Source organism: Littorina saxatilis, linkage group LG2 (genome assembly GCF_037325665.1).
Source record: "Littorina saxatilis isolate snail1 linkage group LG2, US_GU_Lsax_2.0, whole genome shotgun sequence".
In the NCBI taxonomy this organism is placed as follows: Eukaryota; Metazoa; Mollusca; class Gastropoda; order Littorinimorpha; family Littorinidae; genus Littorina; species Littorina saxatilis.
The window spans coordinates 74549889-74565752 of NC_090246.1; the positions used below are offsets into that span (position 1 = coordinate 74549889).

The following is a 15864-nucleotide window of genomic DNA, read 5'->3' on the forward strand; positions in this document are numbered from 1 at the left end:
AAAATAAGATAAACGTAAATTTGGATCGTTTTATAAATTTTTAATTTTTTTTACAATTTTCAGATTTTTAATGACCAAAGTCATTAATTAATTTTTAAGCCACCAAGCTGAAATGCAATACCGAAGTCCGGGCTTCGTCGAAGATTACATGACCAAAATTTCAACCAATTTGGTTGAAAAATGAGGGCGTGACAGTGCCGCCTCAACTTTCACGAAAAGCCGGATATGACGTCATCAAAGACATTTATCCAAAAAATGAAAAAAAACGTTCAGGGATTTCATACCCAGGAACTCTCATGTCAAATTTAATAAAGATCGGTCCAGTAGTTTAGTCTGAATCGCTCTACACACACACACACACACACACACACACACGCACACACGCACATACACCACGACCCTCGTTTCGATTCCCCCTCGATGTTAAAATATTTAGTCAAAACTTGACTAAATATAATGAGCTCTGTTGGATGTCGAATTTTCGATCTCAAAATGGCGAGTGTTAAAACTGACGGGCGAATTAGGCTAGTTAATAAGACCCCGGCCTCTCAAGCGGAAGGTCGTGGGTTCGTGCGAACGGAAAAGATCCAGTAATCCATGTCAGAGTTCGGTGGGTTATAGAAACACGAAAATACCTAGCATGCATCTTCCAAAAGCGGCGTTGGGCTGCCTAAATGGCGGGGTAAAAATGTCATACACGTACAACTCCACTCGTGCAAAAACATGAGTTAACGTGGGAGTTTTCATCCCATGAACAAAGAAGAAGAAGTAGAAGAAAAAGAAAGTGTGAACATCAAAAGCCAAGGGGTACACAACTGCGATAGTTTAAACAAAAGATATTGCACCCACATATCTGCACCTAGCGCACCTTCCGCTATCTCAGCGGGCGTCGGCAGTCAACACCAAGGATCATGCAATGGCATTGATTTTTTTCAGTTTGTGTCAAATGCAACATGCAACTTCTCCTTGTTCTGCGTTATTGGCTGAAAATCCCACGAACACTTGTGATTTTGCACGAGTGTGTTTTTTCGTGTATGACCGTTTTAACCCCGCCATTTATGCAGCCATACTCCGCTTTCGGGGGACAACATGCAATAAACTAGTAACACAAAGTCAACGGATATATCCCTGCCAGTTACTTACACCCTTACTTTTTTTGGTAAAACTACTTGAATAAAGAATCAGAAAAAAAGACAGATTAGTTAACTGATATTTCTTTGATTTTCTTCTTTTTTGTTTTAGGCGATAGCAGTCTATCTGTTCCGAATTTAATAATGTTACTTAAAATAAAGGAAGAGTTTAATCAAACTCGATTAAAATACAAAATAGCATTTAAAACAAGTCGGCAAAGAGCAAAATACATAAAAGAAGAACATGAATTGGACCAAATAAAAACAAGTCGCGTAAGGCGAAATAACAACATTTAGTCAAGCTGTCGAACTCACAGAATGAAACTGAACACACTGCTTTTTTCACCAAGACCACATACTCGTCGTTTCGTCAGTCCACCGCTCGTGGCAAAGGCAGTGAAATCGACAAGCCATGCAGAATAGTGCGGTAGTGGTCGCGCTGAGCAGGATAACACGCTTTTCTGTATGTCTATTCTTTTTAGCTCACTGAGTTTGTTTTTAATCCAAACATATCATATCTAGATATGATTTTGGAATCAGGGACCGACAAGGAATAAGATGAAATTGTTTTTAAATCGATTTCGGAAAAATAATTTTAATCATAATTTTCATATTTTTAATTTTCAGAGCTTGTTTGTAATCCAAATATAACGTATGTATATGTTTTTGGAATCAGAAAATGACGAAGAATAAGATGAAATTATATTTGGATCGTTTAATAAAAAAATAATTTTAATTACAAGTTTCCGATTTTTAATGACCAAACTCATTTATTAGTTTTTAAGCCACCAAGCTGAAATGCAATAGCAAAGTCCGGCCTTTGTCGAAGATTGCTTGGCCAATTTTTCAATCAATTTGATTGAAAAATGAGGGTGTGACAGTGCTGCCTCAACTTTTACAAAAAGCCGGATATGACGTCATCAAAGGTATTTATCGAAAAAATGAAAAAAACCAATCGGGGATATCATTCCCAGGAACTCTCATGTCAAAGTTCATAAAGATCGGTCCAGTAGTTTAGTCTGAATCGCTCTACACACACACTCGCACAGACACACACACACACACACACACACACACACACACACACACACACACACACACACACCACGACCCTCGTCTAGATTCCCCCTCTATGTTAAAACATTTAGTCAAAACTTGACTAAATGTAAAAACATAGTAGGCTTACCTGTTCCTACGTTCAGCACACAAACCCCTTACGCTCGACTGACGACGTGACGACCCAACTGATAAGAATTATAACTGACTAATTCAATTGCCAGCATTGTCAAAGGGACAAACGATTAAATTTGCTATGCAACACAAACCAAAAGTCATAATGGGCAGAATATACCTGCGCAGTTTCAGCGGCACAGACGGCCTATTATTTATGCCGCGATAGGGATTATGACGAGTACTTGGCCTGTTTTCCTTTCATGCAACGTGTAGCGGGCTGGGATAAGCTGCAGTGCGTCGTCGGTCCTGCTGAAGTTACATGTGAGCGGAGCCCCTAAGGGGCAAATTATACCTGGGCAGAGTCAGCGGCGCTGCATGCTGCGATAGGGATTATGACGAGTACTTGGCCTGTTTTCTTTTCACGCAACGTATTGCGGGCTGGGAAAAAAAAGAATTACCTCAATAATCTGCAGTGCGTAGTCTGTGCCGCTGACTCTGCGCAGGTATAAGTTTGCCCCTAACACAAAGTTAGTGGTCATCCTTTTGTTTGGTCACATGCCAAATTCAACATCCTGATTGCTTGTCGTTTGATGAAATAATTCCTTAAGAAGCAACCAGTTGCTTTTACGAAATTAATTCATCTACAATTCTAACTGCGCTCAGAGATCACCCTGGCTCTTAATTCTAGGAATGTGACCAAGTGGAGAGATGAACATATTCCTTGTGAAAGTCTGGCCATATCGGAGATGATGAGGAGAACTATGCAATGTTTTCACGAGATTGAGTGTGCCTTTCATTTCTATAACTCGCTTCTGTTAATATCAATAGCTGAAAACGACCCCAAAATACATCAATTATGTTTCTGCTGAAGCATGTACACGCGTTTTCGATTACGAATTCATGCTTTCAGTTATGTATTTGAGATTGAAACCTAACTGAATTACGGAGTCATAAAGAATGATCTAAAAACTATCACGTTTATTTTATTTTTTATGAATCCATGGCCATTCTTTGTGGCTCTGCATTTAACCACATTACAGCAAACTGAACGCTTTCTCAACCAAGTTTTTACTTCATTTATTTGTTTGTCTGTCGGTCTGTATGTCTGTCTGTCTGTCTGTTTGTTTGTCAACTAAAAAGGCATTTGGGCCGATGTACTCGTGAACGTCTTGTTTGTTAAAATAAAAACGTTCCCAGATCTTATCATTCTTGTATTTTGACAATTCATTTTGGGACGTTAGCAGTCTATCTGTTTTTGGATTTTTAACCGAATTACGGTTAGAAGCTGACTCTTACCTGTGGCAGATGTCTGTAGACTTAGAGTCGCTTTTGTCCTTTGTCTCGCTTATAAAAGAAAGACGAGAACTTCAAACGCAGAAAAGTTCACCTTTGTTTCAGGACTGCTCGGCAAGCTTTTTCTGTTAGACAGTCGCGCGCGCGCGCGCGTGTGTGTGTGTGTGTGTGTGTGTGTGTGTGAGTGTGTGTGTGTGTGTGTGTGTGTGTGTGTGTGTGTGTGTGTGTGTACGATGCAGTGTCATGTATGTGATATTTTGCTCCGACTGTATACACACACACACACACACACACACACTCACACACACACACACACACTCACACACACATACACACACACACACACACACACTCACACACATACTCACACACACACACACACACACACACACACACTCACACACACACACTCACACAAACCTTGGAATACCAGTCGGATGCTTCCGAACGATGCATTGTGTTTGTAACGGACCGAACCCAATGTGAACACTGAGGATTGCTGATCGTTCGATTACCCAACCCCCCAAGCACCCTTTTCGCTATGAACCGGGCCTGTGTTTACGCGAATAAAATTTCTGACTTCTGACTGACTGACTCACACAAACCTTTTTTCAGCAAAAAATGTCATATTGTTTTGTTGTTGTTAGTAATATGTTTTGATTCAATACTATCTTTTGTCTAAAAAGTTGGTAATTAATATAAAAATAATTCAAAACAAAAATAAACACCCTTCTCCTCGGTGTTTGCATCTAAATGACTATGATGTCCCAGAAGATTGCAATGCAAACAAAACAAAACAACTACCCAAAAAAAATTACAAGTTTGCGTTACTGTTTAACATATTGAAAAGTACAGGGCGGTATGAATGGGGTTTTTAAGCTGTAAAAAAGGATAATCCAGATAAACCGTCGTAAACTTTCTCGAGCAAGGTATTTTATAAAAACAAAAATAAATTAAAAACAAGAACATTTAGATTTTAAGGAACGTTTTATTCACAACAAAACAAAAAATTCATAAGAACTTCAACCCAACGGCCTTTAAAATTGACAAAAGCAAACAATTTCAGACACACACAAATTAAAATGTAGTCCTGGTGTGTGTGTGTGTGTGTGTGTGTGCGTGCTTGCGTGCGTGTGTCCGTCCATGCGCGCGTGTGTGTGTGCGTAGGTGTGTGTGTGTGTGTGTGTGTGTGTGTATGTGTTAAGAACGTTATGTAATGTCAGACAAAACGAGACATTCAACAAAAGAACTACATCGACCTAGTGGTCTTTGAAGGCGCCAAACATGCAAATAATAATGAAAATATAATGAGCCCTGTTGCATGTCGATTTTTCGATGTCAAAATGGCGAGAGTTAAAATGTTAAAGTGGCGGGCGAATCGGGCCTATTGGATAACAAAAAGACCAAAAAGCACGGCACGACGCCGGCCTCCCAAAGGTCGTGGGTTTGAATCCCGACCGTGCCTGGTGGTGTAAGGGTGGAGATTTTTCCGATCTCCCAGGTCAACTTATATGCAGACCTACTAGTGCCTTATCCCCCTTCGTGAGTACACGCAAGCACAAGGCCAAGTGCAAACGGAAAAGATCCAATAATGCAAGTCAGAGTTCGGTGGGCTATAAAAACACGAAAATACCAAGCATGCATCCTCCAAAAGCGGCGTGTGGCTGCCTAAATGGCCGGGTAAAAGTGGTTATACACGTAACAATCCATTCGTGCAAAAACATGAGTGATAGTGGAAGTTTCAGTTCATGAACAAAGAAGAACAAGTCGCGTGAAGCGATATAAAAACATTTAGTCAAGCTGTCGACATCAAAGTAACACTGAGATTAACACCAAAAAACAGTCATCGCCGAGACCATATCAAGATAGTCTCGACTAACCACACCGAAAAACCGAGACGGGTCACGCTCGTCTCCGCGTTTAGCGCACGAACGCAGTACTTACTTAAACCTATTTTATGTAATTCTGAGCACATTTTTATAGTAAACATGACATATGTATATGTTTTTAAAATCAGGAGAAATTGGGAAATACAATGCAATCATTTTTAAATCTGTTAGTAAAAATTCGATTCTAACGACAACTTTAATGAGCAAACTAGTTAATTAATTTTGACACTGCGGAGGTGAAATTCAATCCCATAGTCCGGACTTCGTCGAAGATTGCTTGACCAAAATTTCAATCAATTTGATTGAAAAATGAGGGCGTGACAGTGCGGCCTCAACTTTCACAAAAAGCCGGATATGACGTCATCAAAAACATTTATAAAAAAAATGAAAAAAACGTCCGGGGATATCGTACCCAGGAACTTACATCTGAAATTTCATGTCCAGTAGTTTTCTCTGACTCGCTCTACACACACACACGCACATACATACACACACACATACACCACCACCCTCGTCTCGATTCCCCGTCTATGTTAAAACATTTAGTCAAAACTTGACTAAATGTAAAAAGGAGAAAGTGTAAGAATCAATGTGTGAACATCTAAAGTCAAGGGGCACACAACTGCCATAGTTAGCTGCAGGCAATGAAGGCGTAACAAAAAGTCTGCACATACATGGCTGTTCCTTTTGCGCACCTCCGCTATGTCAGCGGGCGTCGGCAGTCAACACTAAGGATCATGCAATGGCATTGACTTTTCTTCTCCTTCTTCTCCTTCTTCTCCGTTATGGGCTGAAACTCCCTCGAACACTCGTGATTTTGCACGAGTGGGTTTTTACGTGTATGGCCGTTTTTACCCCACCATTTAGGCAGCAATACTCCGCTTTCGGGGGACAACATACAACAAACTAGTAACACAAAGTTAAAGGTTATATTCTTGCCAGTTACCAAAGCTTTTACTGTTTTGTGTTAATATACTTTAATAAAGATTCAAAGAGAGAAAATTAGTTAAAGGTATGTAAAATGAACTGACATTTCTTTGATTTTCTTCTTTTGTTTTGTTTTGGACGGTAGCAGGTCTATCCGTTCCGAATTTAATAATGTTACTTAAAACAAACAAAAGGTTTAATCAAACTCGATCAAAATACAAAACATAGCCTTTAAAACAAATCGGCATAGAGCAAAATACATAAAAGAAGAACACGAATTGGACCAAATAAAATTTACAAAAACAGACGAGCTACGACATACAAATGCTATTTAGGGTTAGGGTTAGAGTAGCAAACCCAAAGCTTTGTCCTGAAAGAAAGCAAACTCCCCAGGCGCATATGAAATATTACAGAAACGTTGTAACAACATTGGTTTCGTACGATGTGAGATCATTTTGGTCGTTCTCCGTCCTCAGCAATTTATTATAATAATAATAATAATAATAATAATAATAATAATAATGGACATTTGTTATAGCGCATAATCATATATATGCTCAATGCGCTTTACATATTAATTTCTGCCGTGTGAGATGGAATTTTTTACACAATATATCACGCATTCACATCGGCCAGCAAACCTCAAGCCTATTAGGGCGAGCATTCACCTTTCACGGCCTTTATTCCAAGTCACATGTGACAGAGCTATTATTGAAAATAATGCGCAAAAACACCAACCCACCCTTTTGTTTTTCCAATGTTTATTACGAGTAAATTAAATGATACAACAGTTTTATAAATTATTTTTGTTCATAAATTATCCTGTTTGTTTTTTCGTTTTCGTTTTTGGGATCGTTACTTTTATCTGTTACGGATTCTTCTTTGTATTCGATTCATCTTATATCACATTAATAACGTGTTCATAAAAAGATACATGAAAATAAGAAATAAAGAAAAGTTCCTGTTTCCTTCATTTTGGGTATATTTTGCATGCCTTAAGAATCACCTGGCCGGAGCTTGGACACTTTCGTCGTCGGCAATGATACTCCTAGGCCCCATCGCGACTATCAGGGGGATCCTTCGTTAGTTGAATTGATTCTACCAACGGTTTCATACAAAACGTATTCTAGATTCCCTTCATAGGTTCCTAAATTTCCCAGCACGCAACTGCCAAGGGTGAAGTTGTCCTTGACCGATTGCTCAATCGCCAAACAGACGCAGCCGGAAGTCACGAGACACGCCTTTACGCATGCGCCGAAACTTTGGACAGTGATGTTTGCCAGGATGTCTTGTTCTGTGCAGTTGGATGAGTCTGAGACTTTCTTGAGTGGAACACAGGTTTCTTCAACAGGTTCAATTTTTACTGCGTGGGGAAAACAAAGGCATGATTGTCAAAATGGAAGGTATTCTTCGAGTTTAAACCATCTTATACAAAACCACAGATCTGCCCAAACTATTAAATGGGGCAAAAACATGCGTTCACTTTAGCACATACCCAAAAGTCGCCAGCAAGCCGGCTTTCTGTTCAGAGTTAGAAAGATTTTCCTTATTCAATTTTGCAGATTTACACATGTGTCACTTACGGAATTAATTCTGTAAATGCACGGGAAATAGTAAGGCAAAGTTTGGTATTAGTTCACAAGAAAAGATGTTGTATTCTCGGGTCATGCATGGACTGATCAGCGGGTATTTACAAGGTGGTGTACGTAGAGGTTACATGCCGAGTCTCAGTGATTATTAAAAATAATGGTCGAAGTTTGCGGATCATGAAAAATGCGAGCTTCAGCGAGCTTTTTCATGACCGCGAACTGAGACCATTATTTTTAATAATCACTGAGACGAGGTGTGTAACCTCTTTATTCCCCCTTTCTTCAGTTATTCAAAGAAAACAGGAGTTTTTGTGCGAAAGTTTGATCGAATCCGAATCACTCAACCAGTCAACCTGCGCAGGCGATCGATTAATGCGCGGTTGTATAGTTCCGTGCAAATCATTCCATTCTGTTAACACTTCTTGTCAGTTTCCCTGTTTTAGACTAAAATCAAGTACACAGATGTGCTTTTATTCTGCTGTGGCGGTAAAGGCAGATATTGTGTGTTCTGTTTATGTTTTAGTATCGCTTTAAGATAATGTTCTTTCGTCAAATGGGACTAGCAGACGAACTTTTGCACCCGTGTTCCAACGTTAATTACTGTATGAAGTTCAGTTTTCTGGGGAAAATAGTGTATGAAACCGCTTTATGTTGTTTAAATTGATGAGGTGTGTGCATTTGGTTGCGTGTGATCTGTTTATAAAATGAAATATTGTTCAAAACTGACCGTCGGATTGCAGTCAGTGTTGTCGAAGAAACTGCGTTGAAAGAAGGGGAACTACTCTTGTCGGCTAGAGTATGAGTTACTTGCCTTGGGAATTTGCTTGTGATGAACGGGTTGTGCACGGCAGATCTAGATTCAGAAAACAACAACACTCATGGATTTTATATGGAGATTCATGTGTTCAGGCCTGTAGTTGTTAATTTAAACGCGGTATGTTTGTATTGTTTGCTCCAGAGATGTATACTTCGTACGTATGGAGCGTTCGGAACTTTTCAGTCGCAAAAGTAGTACCAAAACAGAACAGCTTCTCAACCCATTGCACTATCGAGGATTCAGGCTGTTGCTGGCTCGTTATTTGTTTGGTTGCTGGGTCATTATCGAAAAATAACTAGCTCTACAAGTTTACAGAGGTAAAGAAGCAGAGGGGGGAATAAATGGGAAGAAATGTATCTTTAACGGAAAGACAGCCTTGACTTGACGAGACTAAGCGAAACCTGACTTATTCTTTACCCTTTTTTTCTAATTTTGTCCAAAATCGTTTGTATGATCAATGTTGGTTGATTCAGACTGCTGATCTCCTGAGGATCTGGCTGAAAATGTACATTTACAATTCCCACCGGATGCTACTCAGACAGATGTACAGTGTACACACACACACACACACACACACACACACACACACACACACACACACACACACACACACACACAATGATGGTGACGATGATGATAATGACGACAACAACGATGACGACACTCATGACCACGATGACGATTATATGACAACGACGACGATCATGTTAATGATGTCAAAGACGATCATAATCTACTGGCAAAGCTCACCGTAACCAGAAGATAGGCTTGTATTGGATGGCAACCCCCAAGTGGTTTGTGCTGTTGGCAAGGTTTCTTTACGGGAAAAAAAGTCATAGTCATTTAGAAGAAAACACCGAAGAGAAGGGTGTTTATTTTTGTTTTGAATTATTTTGATATTAATTACCAACGTTTTAGAATAAAGATAATATTTAATCAAACAAATATTACTAACAACAACAAAACAACATGACATTTTTGCTGAAAAGAAAGTTTGGGTGAGTGGGTGTGTTAGTGTGCGTGTGTGTGTGTGTGAGTGTATGCGAGTATGTGTGTGTGTATGTGTGTGTGTGTATGTGTGTGTGTGAGTGTGTGTGTGTGTGTGTGTATACAATCGGAGCAAAATATTGTGTGTGTGTGTATACCATCGGAGCAAAATATCACATACATAACACTGCATCGTACACACACAAACAAACACACACACAAACACACACACACACACACACACACACACACACACACACACACACACACGACGTCAAAAATGTCATTGTCTAAAAATACAATATCTGCAAACAAATTATTGCAACACATTCTGTGCTCCGACTTTATAATTCGGACACGGGCATGAATTATTCAGTTGGAGTACAAAAAGTGTCGCAATATGCTTTTTGCTGAGTTTCGCTTAATAGGCGCAGGGATCATTTCTATCACTCCATTCGAAATTGCATCAAAATTCAAATGCTTGTTTGGTACGTGGCCGTTTAGAAAAAGTATGTAAAGTTATGCATGAAAAGACAAAACGTTTTGCTCCTTTCTGAGAAATGATTATGCGAGTTTTACATTGGGATGAAACTACATTTTTACGTTTCAAACAAAAATGAATTATTTAGGAGGCAACGTAGCTGCAAAACACACATCAGCAAAATTGCAATAAACAACATTACATGTAGACTGTTTCCTCATAACAGCATATCCGACGTGACAATAGGTTTTCGTTTCACCCTTTTGCAGAGCAAACAGTTAAGAAGACATCAATAACTAATTTGTCCAAGTTCTAAAGATTTGCATTACTTTACCTCTACCAGCACACATCGGCAAAAAGAGCTCACACACACACACACACACACACACACACACACACACACACACACACACACACACACACACACACACACACACACCATAATGATGATTATGATGATGATGATGATGATGATGATGATGATGATGATGATGATGATGATGATGATGATGATGATAACGACGAAAAAGTACCTATTTCGTGAACGGTTGTTTGACTTTCTAAGCTTTCTGCGAACAGGACATACAGAATGTTGTTGACAAAAGAAACATTGATCTGTCCTTAAGCAATCATGAATCAATGTTCGCCAATTCCGTGCGGGTTTTTCTGTAATTTATCCGGGCGGTGCTGCTCGTAATAGAATGGGTCTAGAAGTTATTGTGTGGTGACAAACCATGGGACAACGTTGTTCCATCCATCCCAAACAGACACGTTCGGTATGCATGTGTTTGGATAGATTAGTTACCATCATCTGATGATTTTAACAATATTGTTTAAAAAAAACCTGAAGCACTTATATTTGTGTTTTTGCACAATGTATGAACTTCTTTAAAATGAAAAATTAATCTTTCTCGTTCATGTTTGTTAAGAAGAGCAAGGTACAAAACTGTATTTAGTTTCAGTAGTTTCAAAGAATATCAGGAGCATATTTTCATTATTGCTTACTTTCAAACTACACTTAATAGATTGGATGCGAAATGCATTATGTTAAATTGTGAATGAAATTCCTGACATCCCGAGGTAAAACCAGAATTTAAATTATTGTATAACAGCAAAAAAGGTCAAAACTAATGAATATTTGATGATCGCGATTTGATCTTTCAGAAGTTGCAAAACTGATATCAGGCAGGCCAAAACTGTTATTTTCCAGGACTGTATGTGCCAGCTTTTTTTGTCTTTGATTTTATCTCTTTTAGCAGATGAAGCACAGTGACACAAATTGTTTGTATTTATATGGTTGGTGTCTCCCTCATCAAACTATAACCAGTATTAGTACCGAATAATCTGTCTTACGGAGAGAGGAACAAGAGAAGGATCGAGACGAAATTTCGTGTGAATATAGGATTGCTGTTTAAACCTGGGGTGAATTATCTACACACATCGCTAGGTAAATCATATTTGTAGATTTACGTACAGCGTATTTAGCGCCAGCGGGTAGTAGCTAAAACTATCAAAAGAAGACGGAATTTAAGCCGTTGCCCGAAATAACCAATACTCAGCTTTAATTTGTTTATGTTTGCATTCCGACACGCAGAATAGAACACTTATGAATCTGAAACCTACCCCTTGCGTCCTGACTGCATATATTGCAGAAAATGGGTTAAAGATAGGCGCCATTTTTGAAATTTTTCTGACGATTTGGACCTTTAAAAGTTCATGGGACATTCGCTGTACTGTAATTTAGAAACACCTGCGATGATTTGCTCAAAACTGCTCCGTAACTATGCTAAATAATTACATGATTTGTAATCAGCGAGCGGTTTTTTTCGCCCAGCTCTCCTGTCAGGAGTCCGGACTTCCGTCCGTCATCATATTTTATTAAGTCCTCATAGATACCCATTCGTCAAAGCAGATAAAGACCGTTGGATTTAAGAAGTCAAACCTACAGTCTAACTTACGCATGAAAATTCCGTGCCACACAGAACTAAAACGCTGCATAACAGAAACAAACACAATGTCCGGTGGAGAATATCACGGTCTGAAATAACTACCAAACACAGCATTCAGATTTGAAAAATAGAACGCTCAAACACTAATTCTAAGACCTTCCTCCTGTGTGTTGTCATCTATTCAACTCCCAAAACGACTTCTGTAGCTCTCTGCTCAATTTTAAATCTGTATCTCTAGGAATAGCGCATGAAATACTCAGGGTCGAGAGGCAGGACGAAAATTATGACTTGTGCAAAAAGCCGTCACAATGAGAATTACAGTTTGGGATTCCTACTCAAAACACAGCAGTTTTCAATTTGAGTAACTCAGCGCTCAAATGTTTATTTAAAGGTATTCCTGGTGTCACCAGTGGTGTGTAGTCACATAATTACAACCCCCAACCTGAACTGTATAGCTCTTGGGGCGATGAGAGACAGTTTTCTTGTTAGATATAATCTCTTTAAGTTACAAAAAAAGCGAACTACTCTTAATTTAAAGAGCTCGATCGTAGATCTACAAGTCATCAATTAATGTTTGGCTGCAAATACAACGAATGTTCTGACAATTGTTTCACAATGCTAAAATTGTGGTTGGCGCAGTACCAGTGGTTGTTGGTGTAGGGGATGGTCGTGTAGTGGTTGCAGGACCTGTCGTGGTTGGCGCAAGCGTAGTACCAGTGGTTGTTGGTGTAGGGGATGGTGGTGTAGAAGCAGTACTAGTGGTTGTTGCAGGACCTGTCGTGGTAGGCGCAGTACCAGTGGTTGTTGGTGTAGTGGTTGTTGGTGGAGTTGTTGCTTTTATAAGAGGAGTACCTGTGGTTGGTTTAAACAGGATCTTATTTAATATAAACATTATACAGTTATCACTCGAAGAACAATATATGGACATGAACTCAGGCAAGCGCTTATATTAGGTGCGATCACAGGTATATATACTATCTATGATGATCTGTTTGTGGTCCGACAGACAGATGGGAAATGCCACAATCATAATGTCGGACATGACAGTATTATATTAGTATACTTTATCCTACATACGTGAGAGAGACCACCCATGAGATAACAATATCGTTCAATTTACCTGTTCGTATATCATGTAAATGAGGTCGTGTCAAACTAATCTGGCAGGGACCAGATTTTTCACTTCTCTTGATTCCAAAGTCACCGAGACAAACGTCATTCTGGGAACACTTGTGCGCTTGTTGTTTCCCCTTGAAATTTTTTTAAAATCAACACGTCACGCTATACTTTCTGCAGTGACGTCTCTTTGCTTTGACGTCACAGATTGAAAAAGGTTTTGGAAGAAATCGAGGTTCCATATGAAGCGTCTTCGATTTGGACGCGTCGATTCCGGGATGTTTGGAGCAGAAGACACGCAAGTACAGTATGTAGGATAAACAGAATTTAGAAATTAAAGCCCCACTCCGCCTCACATGAGGTTTACAGAACGATGGAATCTTTCACAAAATAAGCAATTCAGTCTAACCTTATGGAACTCACTTGCAATAGCATTTAACATAACTAAATGACACAGTTTGCTTGAATGGCTATTTAGCATGCTTTAACCACACCCAAGTTCTCGTGGTTTATTCAACCCCCGAGCCGTCATGGCCCCGTACGTGTGACCCACTTTTTATTTTTTTTTTATTTTTTTTTTTATATATATATATATATATATAATTATGTGATGAACTTAGTTCTCAGTTTGTAGTTTCAATGCAACTCTGTATCAGCAATAGCATGTTATTGTGTACCTCTGAATCAAAAATACAACACATGACTGATTGTGACACAAACCGAGTGTCGGCTTCTTCAAAGAAACTAGCAGTTATCGGAAAATTCGTCTGCTTGGGCAATGATAAGATGCAGCTCATTAGATGTAATTTTATCCACGTCGCGGAAGTGTATGTGCGCAATATTCAATCTACACAGACACAATGGTTGAAATCTCAGTCGACCAGCATTTTTTTTTATAAGCCAAAGTTAACAATGTTTGTGTAACAAGCTGTCAATTTATTATTTAGATTTTAACAGTTAGGTCTAGCGCCATAACGAGGCTTCCGATTTGTCTGGATAGAAATCCGTCTGTCCACGCAAAAATAAATTCTTTGAAAAATGCTCGCTCCTTATGCAGGGCACCTAGAGTGTTCTCCAGCAGTAAGTGTTTAAACAAAAGGGTGTTTGTACTGTGTGTGACAGTGTCCGTGGCCAGAAACTGATGGTTTACGGGAGGCGGAGGGTGGCTTTAAGCCAATAGTCTTCAACACGGTTGCTCTCTGGAATCTATTTCACACGTCTTGTTGGCTTGCACGACGTGTAACATTTGGAAAACATGTGTCATTAAAGTTCGCCTACATTTGACGGCGCTACCCGTTTTGTAAAAACACTCTCTTGATATTTCAAAAAATAACGCACGGACCGACGGACGAACGCACACACATTCATTCAATCGAATCAAATATTTTACAAGTGGCTATTAAATGTCACCTACACTAATTTCACGCGCAGAAGTATCGTACCCATCTCAACTCCTACCCCTTGTGGTGAAAGTAAAAGTGATTACTTACCGCAGGAAATGATGAGGAGAACGCAGGCAAACTGTCGGAGCCTTTTGACCTTGTCCATCTTCAAGTGCGTCTGTAACACACAGTTGAGGTTCGTGAGCGTTTGTTTCAAAGCGGAGGAAATTGGGAGGGGGGGGGGGTTAACCTCAATTGAGGGCCGTCAAATGCAAAAATAAGGATATATAGCCCGAGAAGGTAAGTGTTTCTGCGTTGTATGTAATAGAAATGAATGGTCACTCTCTTTCCTTCCTTTTTTCTAACGCTGATTTGCCATCACAATAGTTGTGTAAAAACATTTGCAACAAGAAAACTACCAGCGTTGCTTTTGTAATTCCAATAGGTTGAATTAATGTTGTCGACTATTTTTGTTTAGACATAAGGCGAAAGATATTACATATTGAAGACTTTCTTATTCCCCCCAAAATATCAGCATAAGTAAGGTAAGATTTTGGAGTCCTTTCTTCTGCTGATACCGATGTTGCTCCTGCAAACATAGTTGATGTACTGTAAATGCGTTAACTGGCTACACCACAATTATAAATGTACAACCGCCGAAAAAGAAAATATACTATTTTAGGGTTATTTTATTCATTATCATTTATTTTAGTATTTTAACATTTCTATTATTATTTACATCGGTTTAAACATAAATTGTACAAGCATACATCAGATCGCTGTCTTTTCGGAGTCACGGTCTACAGTATATAGCCTGCTGTGAGGCGGGCTATGATATGTACCTACCTCTGCCCTAAATGCCAGGTTAAAATGCAGTGGCTGGGTCAGCAGAGGAATGACATCCAGTTTGACCGACTGCTGCAAACTTACTGCATGCTCATTGGTTTGCAGTATCACTCTTGTAACACTGCTTTACACACACACACACACACACACACATGCACGCACGCACGCACACACACACACACACACACTGACACACACACACACACACACACACACACAACCGCACACAAAACGGTCGATGCGCATAGAATGACAAAAGGAGAAAAACAACGTCACACGCAAATT

The 15864-nt window shown here is 39.4% G+C and overlaps 1 protein-coding gene across 1 annotated transcript; it reads right to left on the bottom strand.

Moving 5' to 3' along the window:
- Positions 1–6910: 6910 nt before the first annotated feature.
- Positions 6911–15648, bottom strand: LOC138959710 (salivary glue protein Sgs-3-like). The gene is made up of 5 exons (XM_070331302.1): positions 15580–15648; positions 14842–14911; positions 12878–13087; positions 9569–9634; positions 6911–7775 (listed from the first exon to the last, which is right to left on the bottom strand). Exons 2-5 carry the CDS (start codon positions 14897–14899, stop codon positions 7480–7482), a joined length of 630 nt encoding a protein of 209 aa, XP_070187403.1. The 5' UTR covers positions 14900–14911; positions 15580–15648; the 3' UTR covers positions 6911–7479.
- Between the last annotated feature and the right edge of the window lie 216 nt (positions 15649–15864).

Excerpts from the sequence above, each read along its gene's own strand:
- LOC138959710 (XM_070331302.1), bottom strand. The coding sequence starts at position 14,899 with ATGGACAAGGTCAAAAGGCTCCGACAGTTTGCCTGCGTTCTCCTCATC. Across the intron at positions 13,088-14,841 it reads TCTCCTCATCATTTCCTGCG|GTACTCCTCTTATAAAAGCA; the intron begins GTAAGTAATCAC and ends AACCAACCACAG. Across the intron at positions 9,635-12,877 it reads CCCTACACCAACAACCACTG|AAACCTTGCCAACAGCACAA; the intron begins GTACTGCGCCAA and ends TTTCCCGTAAAG.